Consider the following 12,760-nt stretch of genomic DNA (forward strand, 5'->3'; position numbering starts at 1 on the left):
AAAGTTACTTTTAAATATAAATCCATGAATGTCTCCTTATCTATCTGTGCTGGGTATTATGTTGTTAAATTACAGTAAAATAACTACAAATGCAAAATTTTACAAAATGGTCACTTTAACAAGGTATTATAATTATATTCTCCACACTTGCATTCTCCCCATCTTGACAAAATGGTATATTCCCAGGTTCCGCAGGTCAGCTGCACAGGTGGAATGCATTATTGTTAATTGTGGCACGTTTACTAACATGCTAAGTTTAGCTGCACTTGAAAAACCATTCCAGGCTGCCATATCCAGCCCAAGAAACCGTAGAAACCTGTGTAAAAAAACTGACAAAAGTATATATATTTTTTTCCAGACATTGTGAAAATAGCTGATCTATGCGTTGTGAGCATGTAGATCTGCTATTTTCACAATAGAACTGTGTTATCCTAAATGTAATGCCTATTTTCCATGAGGACTCCCATCTTTGCCATACCCTACTTTTGCTGAACTGACGCCACTGAGTAAGAGGATGGAGGGGAAGAGGTTGAGGTGGACATTGCAGAGGTAGTCTGGTAAAATTAAGGCAGAGGTTGGACAAAATTGTATTATTTAGTTTTTCAACTGATTCTTAGTTTTTCAATCTGCTCACTGCAAATACCAAAAATCAAGTTGGGCTCCCATCGACTTTCTATAGGCTACAGGAGGAAAATACCCAGAAAAAAGATCAGTTTTAAGTAGGATGTGAGGGGTCTAAAAAGGGGTTTGTCATGATGCTGAATCCATTGCAAGCATTTGTTTTGCACAAAAAAAAAAACATTCATTGGCCCCAGAAAACGCCAACAAAAGATGAGTTTTTTGATGACTCATCACTTTTCATCACTAAACCATCATTTTCTGGGGCCAAAACAAATGCTTGCAATGGATTCAGCATCATGACAAACCCCTAGTTAGACCCCTCACATCCTACTTACAGCAGATTTATTTTCTGGTTAGTTTCCTCCTGTATAGAAAGTCGATGGGAGCCCAACTTGATTTGGCCACTGTGGGTATTTGCAGTGAGCAGATTGTGGTAGATTTTTTTATCCTGGCTAGTAGACCTAATTTCCTAAAGGAATCAGTTAAACGAAATAATAAAGTTTTGTCCAACGTGAGTGTATTTTTTCCCTAGATTTACTAGACTAAGGGTTGACCTGAAAGTGGGGCTGCTCTCTCGGTGTAGAGGATCTGTGATGACCTGCTCTGATGCTGACCTGCTGGGCACAGGTAGACGGCAAAGGGCCACCAACCTGTTGGGGGAATACCACAAAACTTATGTTACTATCAGTGTTCCTCAAACTTTGTCAAGTTAAGGACCCCCAGAATGATATGTATTTGGCCACGGACCCCCACCGCAAAATATTTTGTTCCAGGGACCCCCAGAAGCAAAGATTAGATTTTGGTCTATCTAGCTTAAAGGGCCACTTCACCCCTGGGACAACCCTATCTTATTTTATTGTTGTTTGGGACACGATCAACACAATCCTGAGTTATTTTTTGTGTTCAGTCTGTTTTTTTAGATATTTTAGATTCAGTATGTACTGGTGATGCGTTTTGCATCATCAGTGATGCGTTTTGCATCATATGATGCAAAACGCATCACCAGTGATGCGTTTGTCCCAGAGGTGAAGTGGACCTTTAAGGCCACAGACCCGTTGGGAAACGCGCAGTTGTGCGAATGAGGTTGAGTTTGTTTTAGGTCGAGTTTTCCTGTTACCTGTTGGGGTAGTTGGGAACTTTCAGCAACATGACCCGGTCCTTTTTCATCTGTATGGCTGGCTGGAAGGTGAAGTGTTGTTGGTACACTGTGCTGAAGATTTCAGTGTGCGCCGCCGTGTGGAACACATAGCCATGTTCCTGGCATTCACCCGTGGGTGAGCCTGGGAGGACAGGCCGGCAGTGACCGCAGGGTTTGGAGGGAGGGTTGGGAGCAATGCTGACAAAGTGGCAGATGGCGGCCTGGTTGTCCACCCATTTAGGCCTAGAAATTATTGACTGCTTTAACCAGTGAAAAATAGCAGATATACAAGCTCACAGCGTGGCACCGAGTGCCGCGCTGCGAGCTTGTAGATCTGCTATTTTTGAAAAAGTCGTGAAAATGTGTGCAAATCTTTGAATATATGTATTTTCAAAGCGAACGTTTGTAACTCAAATTTTGCTTCTGGGTGGTCCCTGGAACTAGATATTTTGAGATGGGAGGTCTGTGGCCAAATACATATCATTTTGGGAGTCCTTCACATGAAAAGGTTTGAGCACCACTGACATAGTAGTCTCTCAAGAACGGACTAAAGGCCTTTGCACACAGGCGCGTTTATCCGTGCGGATAAAACGGAAAATGTCATTTTTTAAAAGAAAACAATAGTTCTCTATGACCTCATGCACACCGGCTCCGATTTTTCCGTGCGGCGGGTGGCTGCGGCAAGTGCGTTTTTTCCCGATCGAACCCAGTTCGATTCATGCGTCTTGTCGCATGCGGTGAAAGCTCATTGACCAATCAAAATCAGTTTGATCTCATGACATTTGACCCCATGCCATAAACAAATATGGCGTCCGCTGACAGACTAATCATTTTTGTTTCGGAGCACCCTGAACTCTACGATAAAGGACTAAACGAATACAAAGACGAGCAATTAAAAGACAACATTTGGAGGGGGATTGCCGCCGAACTGGGCCTTGAAGTTTCGGAAGGTAAGTAGCCTAGTAGCCTATATTTGCATAATCACATCCAAATGCTCGCCTCAACGAGCATGCTTATATATTCACTTTTGTTCTCTGTCATGTGTTTTGTGCAAAGATGTGCTGAAAAAGCTCAAGTCACAGTGGCGTAACCTCCGTGAAACATATAAGAAGAAGAAGAAGGAGGCCAAAACAAAAAGCGGACAGGGGGGGAAGACAAAGAAAGAGTGGATACACATGAAGAGCCTGGCTTTCCTGGAACCCTCTACGGCATCAAGAAGGTAGGCTTCATAGAAGGTAGACTTGTGCGCAATATTTTTACTACCTATTGCATTGAGCCTAGTGCATTTGGGCAATTAGACATATTAAAACGGCGATCAGACGATGTGTGCGTTGTGAGGGACGCTGTGTGCCGTTATGCACACACCATTCCATTGATCATTCAGCCTATGAACCTGTGAACCACTGAATTTCCCCCTTGGGATAATAAAGGTTTCTATCTATCTGTCTATCTATGATATCCCCATGCAGACGTCGCTGACAGGAGGATTGAGCTCCATAAAAGCAGTGGTTGAAAAATTACTAAAATGTTTTAGTATCCTATCAATACTGCAATGTAGAAATACTCTGTTACAAGTACAGAATTCTAAATCTATTTGAGTAAAAGTTTGAAAATATTCAAGTAAAAAGTACAAATACCTAAAAACTGTAGCTACAATACATTTTATTGGTTTGTAATAGTGACTGACATGGGTTGGTAAAATAATAATAATGATGATATTAATAATAATAATGCATTATGAATATTATTATTATTATTATCATCATATATTTGCAAATGCCATCAAAATCTCACTCAAGGTTTTCTGAAAAGTTTACAGACATGTTTAATTAACCACTTTACCATTTCAGATCTCACAGCAATGTTGAGGCGAATGACACCAGTGATGATGAGAATGAAGAGGAGGGCGGAGATGATGTGGGAAGCACCCAAAGTGGACGCAGCACCCCCAACCCTGGCCCAAGCACATCATACGGCCAGAGGAAGAAAAAGGCACCACAGGAGGCGGCTACAGCAGATGTGTTGGACCGCTACTTCGCTGCTAAGGTAGCAAGGGATACAGCGCGAGATGAGGAGCGATATCGGCGCAGAGAAGAGGAACGCGATGAAGTTTCAGCTTTTCTGAGCGCCCTGGCACAACCACTGAGAAGGCTACCACCTCAAAAGCTGTCAATGGTCAAATTACAGATCCAGCAAATCATCCATGATGCAGAGTTTAGCAGAGCATTCTATTCTCCTCCTCCTCCTCCTCCTCCTCCTCCTCCTCAGCCCCCCACTCCAAACCATTCTCAGTTCTTCCCACCTGATTGTGCAGGTGTCAGCTTTCTGCAGGAATTGGGTTATAATCCTCACTAGGCATAGTCCCACCTAGTGAAGAGTATAACCCAAGGTTGTAGGCATTATTTGCCTGTTGTTGTAGGCACTAAGTTACTACAACATCCTATGGATTCAGTTAAGAAGTTTACGTTTAGTCATTGGGATGTCTTGAGGTCCAATATAAATAATTACATGTCATGGTTGTTTAACCCATTTGAACCGGGTGCCGCAGCGACGTCACTGTAGCTTTAAGACCGGCTGCTGCGCAGACGTTACATGAGCGCTCAGGCCGGGACTGCGTGGGCGTCACATTGTTGTTTTGTAGTCTTTTTCTGTACTTTTCCGGACACGTGACCAATGAAAAGGATGCTGATTCGCTAGAACACCTTCTTGGGGATGTCGAAATGAATCTTGGGATTTTTTTCTCTTCTTCTACGCTTTTATGGGGATTTTTTTGTAACGCATGTCCCACGAATCAAACACGGTGCGTCGGGGAGCGAGCAAGCGAGCCGAGGGGCAAGCGAGCCGTGGAGCGCTGACATGGGGAAAGCAAAGAGAAAGAGAGAGAGAGAAAAAGAAGACTTTGAACTAAGTGATGGAAGTGACATTGACGTCGACTACAGTACATATTCTGAAGTTGAAGGCAGTGAGGATTATGCCAACGACCCAGATTATACACCGCCGTCAGAACCACTGGACAGAGACCAGTGGCTGCAAGACTTGTTTGAGGAGGACAACGAAAATGACGAAGATTTCTCTGGATTTGACGGCGATTGGAAAACTAGTAATTATACCCGACGCACAAAAAGGCCATACACAGGCGTGAAGGGTGTACAAGTTGAGTTTCCTGAGGGAGCAACTCCAAGTCAGTTCTTTTCCCATCTCTTCACCGAGGAGCTTTTTGAGCGTCTGGTAAATGAGACAAACAGATACGCGCAGCAGTGCAGAACCAAGACTCCAACAAAAATGAAGTGGACAGATGTTAGCGTCATAGAAATGAAGACGTTCATTGGACTTTGTCTGGGAATGGGCATTCTGAAACTGCCTGCCAGAAGGGATTATTGGCGAAAAAAGAAACACCTTCTACAAACCAATTTCCCCTTCTATATGTCCCGAGACAGATTCGCCGCTATTTGGAGGTAATCATAATGATTATTCTATTTGATAACAGTGATGATGATGATAATTATAACGCTGGTTACGAGAAGATGATGATGATGTTGATGATGATGATGAGGCTACGCTGCTATAGACCCCCATAACAAGTTTATAAATGGAACCAAATGAATCCATGATATATCAATAGATCGATATCCATCTATCTATCTAGATATCACAGGTCCATTTGGTTCCATTTGTACACTTGATATCTATCCATCCATCATGAAGGGTCCATTTGGTTCCATTTGTAGCCTACAAGTGTACAAATGGAACCAAATGGACCCGTAATTGATAGATAGATACACAAAGTATTATTATAATAACGTCTGGTGATAATAAGTGGATAAATGGATAGTAGTAGCACATAAATGATAATAAATGGTGAAGGTGGTAATAATAATAATGAAAGTATTAAAAATAAAGACAGTATAATCAAGTCTGATGATGATGGGGATGATGATATTATATATATATATATATATATATATATATATATATATATATATATATATATATATAATTATGACTGATGATAATAGTAATACATTATGATGCTGATAATAGTAATACATTATGATTATAATGATGATAATAAAAAATAAAACAATTCATACACTCAAATACATAATTACATAAATAAATAAAGCAATGTAATATACAAGATAATATGCAATATAGATAGTATAATAAATAATGGATAATGATGGATAATAATAAGTAGAATATTTCATGTTCATCCAAAGTAAATTAAATTAATATTTGTGTATTTTCAGATATCTTCATCTTCAAGATAATGAGGAAGAAGGCCTGGACCGCTCTGACAAGCTCTGGAAGCTTCGTTGGTTTCTGGATCACCTCACCACACAGTACCAGTCACTCTATGGGGCAAACGGCACAGTGACTGTGGATGAGAGTATGGTCAAATTCAAGGGCAGACTCTCCTTCAGACAATACCTTCCCCTGAAACCAACCAAGTGGGGTGTCAAAGTGTGGGTGATGGCAGAGAGCTCTACTGGCTACTGCACAAACTTCCAGGTAAGATAAAATCAGCCAACCAGTTAGCTCCCATTTGCAAAGATGTATTGTAATAGTGAATGACATTTCATGTACCAAAGCTCTTCCTCAGCTCTTTTTTCTTTTCTTTTTTTTCTTTTTACACCAACTTCCAGGTCTACACGGGGCGTGATGGGAATGCACAGGAGAAGGGGCTTGCCCATCGTGTAGTCATGGATCTGGCAAAACCCTACTATGGATCTCACATGTCCATATACATGGACAACTTCTATTCTGGGGTGGAGCTGTTCCAGGATATGAAGAGCCACTCACTTGATGCCTGCGGCACGGTTCGGGCCAACAGGAAGGGGCTGCCAAAGGACCAACAGCTGACCCGAAAAGCAAAACTACAGAAGCATGAGTTCCGAGTCGCCCAGAAGGATGACCTCACCTTTTGTGTCTGGCAGGACACAAAGGTAGTCATGGTTCTGTCCAACTTCCATGACCCCACCCAGTCAGGGACGGTGCAGAGAAGGAAGGGTGCGACCAGCCAAAACACTGTGGAGGTGCCAGCCTGCCTTGCAGACTACCAGAAGCACATGAAAGGTGCGTTTGAGTTGTTATTATTATTATTATTATTATTGAGCGGTGGTGACGCCGCTCCTTAGAATGGCCGTGTGTGTATGTCTGTAGCCTGAGGTGTATGCAGGAGTGTGTATCCGCGTATGTGTCTGTAGCCTGATGCTGAGTCTAGCCTGAGCATCAATTGCAACAAACACGCTCGCACACGCACGCACGCACGCACGCACGCACGCACGCACGCACGCACGGCCATGTGTGTATCAGTGTATGTATGTATGTATGTATGTATGTATGTCTGTCTGTGGGTCTGTAGCCTGGAGTGCCATTGGTTGACCAAAGAGGGTGCTGTTGCGTCTAGCCTGAAAATCAACTGCAACACACACACACACACACACAGGGAGGGGGGGGTCACACACACACACACACACACACACACACACACACACACACGCACATACACACACACACACACGCACACGCACGCACACACACACACACACACACACACACACACACACACACACACCACCGCTCACTTCAAACTTGGGTTTGATTTTATTTTACAAAGAGAAATACTGTATATTTTTCCATTGTGGTCCTCTCAGTACAAATGTGTGTGTAAACTGAGTGCATGTGTTTGTTCCAGGCGTGGATCTTCTGGATCAGATGGTGGGCTACTACAAAATAGAGCATCGCTCTAAGAAGTGGTGGAGGAGGGTATTCTTTTTCTTCCTCACCGTGTCCTGCTACAATGGGTACGTTGCCCATAGAGCTGCTGGGGGAAGTTTCCCTGGAGGGTACAAGGAGTGGCTGGAGGACTTGATTGAGGAACTTACTGTCCCAGTGGTGGCAAGAGCTCCTCCTGAGTTCTCCTCCCCCTCTTCATCCCCTGGAAATGCTGCGACCTTCGAGCATGATTTTGCGAAAATTTACACCAAGAGAAAGGTTTGCAAGGAGTGTGCATTGGCACAGTACGGCACTAATGTACGTCCCACATCCACAGTCTACGGCTGCAAACAGTGCAATGAAGCAGTGCACATGGAATGCTTCGGCAAGCATGTCCGCCGTTTTATGACATGAAAGAAGACATGAAATTAGGGAAGGGGGGGGAAAAAGCATGCGTCACCTGCTTTCCTCCTGCCTAGTCCAGACGGTCATATTAGACTGGATATTGTCTGTGATTTTGGATATTGTACTATTGTGATTGTTTTGGCATTAGTGTTCTTCTAGCTTATTGGTACTCAAATTGAAGTATGTCTTGTAGGCCTACTTGGCCTGAAACAAAAGGGTATTGGAGCAACCCTATTTCCTAGTTCTTAGCTAAAGAAATCGGTATCGGAAAAATCGGTTTTGGCAGGTCAGACCTTCATAAAACCGGTGGATCGGTATCGGCCAAGAATTTTGCAATCGGTCCATCTCTACATGAAATTGGTTGCATTATTTCTTTACATTTTGTGTGAAATGTAGCCAGGCACTTTATTATTTTGTTATGGTTCTGAGGGAGCCTGTTCTGGAGAATTGGTTGCATTATTTCTTTACATTTTGTGTGAAATGTAGCCAGGCACTTTATTATTTTGTTATGGTTCTGAGGGAGCCTGTTCTGAAGACTTGAACTGTTATTCTGTTATGCTCTCTTCTCTTTTTATAGCTGGTTCTGCAGAACCACTGATCAGATTGACTTCCCATTTGGTACTGCACTAGCCTGTGAGCCCAGGAATACCTCCGCCAAGTGGAAAGTCAATCGAATAAGCGGTTCAGGAGATATTGCTGTTCATCCTAACCAGGGCGTCTGGTCAAGCAGAACCACTGATCAGATTGACTTCCCACTTGGTACCACACTAGCCTGTGAGCCCAGCAACATACCTGCCAAATATGAAGTGTATTGGACCAGTGGTTCATGAGATACATTGCACATTTGTATTTTGTATAATCGTTTTATACATTTTATATCAAATTCATATTTTTTATATATTTTGTATCAAATATTTGTGCAAATAAAAGTAATTGTGAACAGTAGCCATGGTTGTAAGCTCTCAGGTGTTTTTTAAATTTTGTTTCTATCTGCTACAGAGGCTGAGAAATATATTTCTTAGTGAACTTTGACAATTCTATGAAGTTTCTCAGAAAGACCTCAGGTTTTAGGGTGTTTTTCATAAAACGGCCTTAGGTTTTAGAAGGGCTTTTCAAAATCGGACTTAGGTTTAAATGGGTTAAAGTGATAAAAGAAATAATAATTTCATTTCTTCGTGGCTAGAAGATAAAAGGTTAATTTCATTGTGATTTAATAATAGGCCTATAGCCTTTTCATGTTGCACTCAGGGAGATTGTCATTTCATGCAAATTGTTTAGATTTAGATGGTAATTTATAAAGGGATAATTCATAGAGTAAAAGGTACATTTCATGTTTTATAATGCAAAGGCATATTTCATGTTTGATATAAAGAGATAATACAAAGGAAGAACTACATTTCATGGTTGTTAAAAAGAGAATGCAAATGTAGGCTAATTATTGTTGGGGAAGGTTTAAGTTAAAAGTTTCATTTCATTTTCATTGTGGTTATATATGTTAGTTGATATTTAGCCATTTCTTGTTGCACTCTAAAGATTTTCCTGGTTATTGGAATAAACTTTCATATATTCATCAGTTTGAGAGACCATCCTTGCAAGGTTGCACAGAGTAAACACAGAGAAAAGATTATGAACAAGTTTATTGAAAGATTGCTGATACAAATGTGTTGCATTCATTTTACTTTGTAGTTCTGGTCCTTGTGTTAATTTCGTTTTCATCACAGCATTAAACCCATTTAAATTCAGGCACAACTCAACAACAGTGGCAAAGACTCAATCTAACAACACAGGCGGATCAACGATGTTCTGATGTTCTGGAGAGATCGCCAGGTTACAGTGGCGTCAGTTCATAAAAAGCTAAGGTATGGCAACATGACTGGTGTCTTGCACGCGCGCGAGGGCGCGCATGCAAGATACCAGTCATGTTGCCATACCTTAGCAACAGGCAAGATGAAAAGTACATTTTATTATTTCCCCCTGTAGGCCAAGCCAAGGTATGGCAGCTGCCATAGCTTGCCATACCCAATTGACGCCTCTGCCAGGTTATAGGCCAAAGAAAATTAATGTCAGAGTGTGTACAAACGTAACTAAATGGGCCCGAAATGGTTGACTGCAACCTCTTAGTTTATATAGGCCAAGATATAACTTGGTAATAATGACAAGTCGACACAATACTTTAGCTGCACATTTACCTCGCCACATTTTGTGGCGTTCTGCATGCTTTTTAAATAATCATTAACCTCTTAGTTTATATTATCATTTAGATATAACAAAATAATGACCAGTCGACACAACACTTTATCAATATCTGCACATTTACCTCGCCACATTGTGTGGCGTTCCTGCATGCTTTTTTAATGAATCATCCCACGGCGGACATAGTCGTACTGCCAGGGAACTTGACCAGCAGGCGAGGTAAAATACTCCTTGAAGGTGTCTCGTGTGCGCAAAGCTTCTCTTGATGCCCGGTTCCCTCGCAGATTTGGGGGATCTCTCAGTGCACTCACAGGGACTTCAGCTGCAGTTTCAGAATGCATTTCCAGCGCAGATTCGGCCGAATCTGCCCCCGTCTCTGTCTCTGATGATGATAATAATAATAATAATACATTTTATTTCTATATCACGTTTCTATATCACGTTACAAGTATTCACGGGCATGATGAATATAATTCAAATTCACAATTCAGCGAGGTATGTCAAATATAAAATATTAACAAAGAAAATACTCAAAACATATGCTAGGCCCTATAGGCATATGGGCATATAATTATAGAATAGATAACACACAATAGGGGGAATGGATGGATAGATAGATAGATAGATAGATAGATAGATAGATAGATAGATATAGTGCTATTATATGTACCTGGTCGCAGGTAATTACAGAGAATGCAGGTAGCCTTTATCACGCTGTCAACTGCATCGGGATTGAGTTGCATTCGCCCCATGTACACTCTCCAGCGCTGGCTGAGGAGTCCGAAGGCATTCTCAACGATGCGCCTCGCTCTGGAAAGCCGGTAATTGAAGATGCGCTCGTCTTCAGGCAACCCTTTTCCAGAGTAGGGGCGGAGGAGGTATGGTTTCATTGGGAACGCTTCATCAGCCACTACAACATGGTGCACCTTGCCCAAGTCAGGAGCCGATGGAAGCTCTGATGGAGGTGGGACATCCAGTGTGCCGTTGGCAAGGGCTTTCCCTAGCGCAGAGCTCTTGAAAATGCCCCCATCACTTTCGCCTCCATAGCTGCCCACATCTACGGCAATGAAGCGGTAGTCCGCGTCAACTAGCGCCAAGAGAACGATCGAAAAGGTCTTCTTGTAATTAAAAAACATAGACCCGGAGTTGGGTGGCGCCTGGATGGTAACATGCTTGCCGTCCAAACAACCCAGACAATTTGGAAAGTTCCATCTCTCCTGGAAGCGCTGAGCTGTGTTTCTCCAGCTGTCTTGTGTCGGTACAGGAAGGAACCTGTCTTTCATCACCACCCAGATCTGATCGCAGGTCTCTCGCACTATTTGACCCAAAGTGGAGATTCCAAGGCGAAAACTGTGGGCAATTGTGGTGAAAGAGTCACCAGTGCTCAAGTACCTGAAATACAATACAGATAGACTATAATTAGGAGGCAGGTAAAAAATGTATATTTATGTCTAGGCCTACATAGGCCTATATGCTATGATATCATAGTAGTAGGCCACTATTACATGACAGCAGCAAAGGCCTAATAATAGCCGATATTAATTAGCCAATAATACCAATAATAACTATAGCCGACACATTTAATTAGCCAATAATACGCTAATAATAAGCTAATAGAATCTATTAGCTTATTATTGGGGTATTATTGGCTAATTAATGTCGGCTATTAGGCCTTTGCGCTGTCCTGCAATAGTGGCCTACTAATAATGATATAGCATCTATTATCATAGCTTCTATTATCTAAATAGGCCTAGATAATAGAGAGATAATGCATTAACAAATAGACCTACAAATAACTCACCGTAAGCACACTGCCAGTCTCTGTTCTGGGTCAATGCTTTGCCTGTAGTTTGTCGTTTCTTTTTGAATGTGGGGTGCTAACATTTGTAGCAACTCTTCAAACTGCACGACAGACATACGGAAATATGTGTGGAATCTATCATTGTACAACTTTAGCTCTTGAATGAGCAGATAGAATTCACCATTCTCCCTTCTGTTGCGCAAAAGTGGATGGACCCAAAACTCTCGCCTTCTTTTCTGGTTTTGCAACGCCATGATAACAAATTCCTCCTCACTGGAACTGCTGTCACTTTGACTTGTCTCAGTTGTTTGCATCAGTGTGCGCATTTTAGAAAAGAAAGAAGAGGGGGGAAAACCGTCTTGAGCTGTTTTTGAGCGGGAAGAAAGAATGACTCCTTTTTGGATCCGCAAGCGGATTCGCACAGCATTGCACACCAAATCCAATGCGTTTTAATCATGCCGCAAACAGAACAAACGCAACGGATAAAAAACGCGCCTGTGTGCAAAGGCCTTAACTGAGGTCCAGTTAAGTGAAAAGGACCTTTTCTTTGACGATGGCTGGCCAGATTGCTGACATAGAAACATAGTTTTTTTCCCCAAAAATCTTCTTCTATGACGCTGTCGCTGTCCCATGCAAAAAGTTTTACCCGCTGGACCAGTTTGAGGCTGTGCATGTTAAACTCCCACCAGTGCAGAAAGTATTGGTAGTACACACTTTCCGTGTCAGAATATTCCTCGTTTTTCAGCTCTCCAAAGAACTCAATCCAGTATTGAGTACCTTGTCTGCGCAACATGCCCCACCAACATTCAATGCGCTGATTCGCAGTACTGGCACCGGCTATGTAGCTTCGGTCCCCTGCCCTATCGTCTTCACCGCCACGTCTC

At 42.3% G+C, this 12,760-nt stretch overlaps 1 protein-coding gene across 1 annotated transcript; it reads left to right on the plus strand.

Moving 5' to 3' along the window:
* Window positions 1–5,112: 5,112 nt before the first annotated feature.
* On the plus strand, window positions 5,113–8,480 carry LOC308290294 (piggyBac transposable element-derived protein 4-like; the record flags this gene model as incomplete). The annotated part of the gene is made up of 5 exons (XM_080732079.1): window positions 5,113–5,214; window positions 6,010–6,271; window positions 6,406–6,835; window positions 7,458–7,795; window positions 8,460–8,480. Exons 1-5 carry the CDS (start codon window positions 5,183–5,185, stop codon window positions 8,478–8,480), a joined length of 1,083 nt encoding a protein of 360 aa, XP_080588205.1. The 5' UTR covers window positions 5,113–5,182.
* Between the last annotated feature and the right edge of the window lie 4,280 nt (window positions 8,481–12,760).

This window comes from Nannobrachium achirus, assembly GCF_963921795.1.
Source record: "Nannobrachium achirus genome assembly, chromosome: 8".
NCBI lineage: Eukaryota > Metazoa > Chordata > Actinopteri > Myctophiformes > Myctophidae > Nannobrachium > Nannobrachium achirus.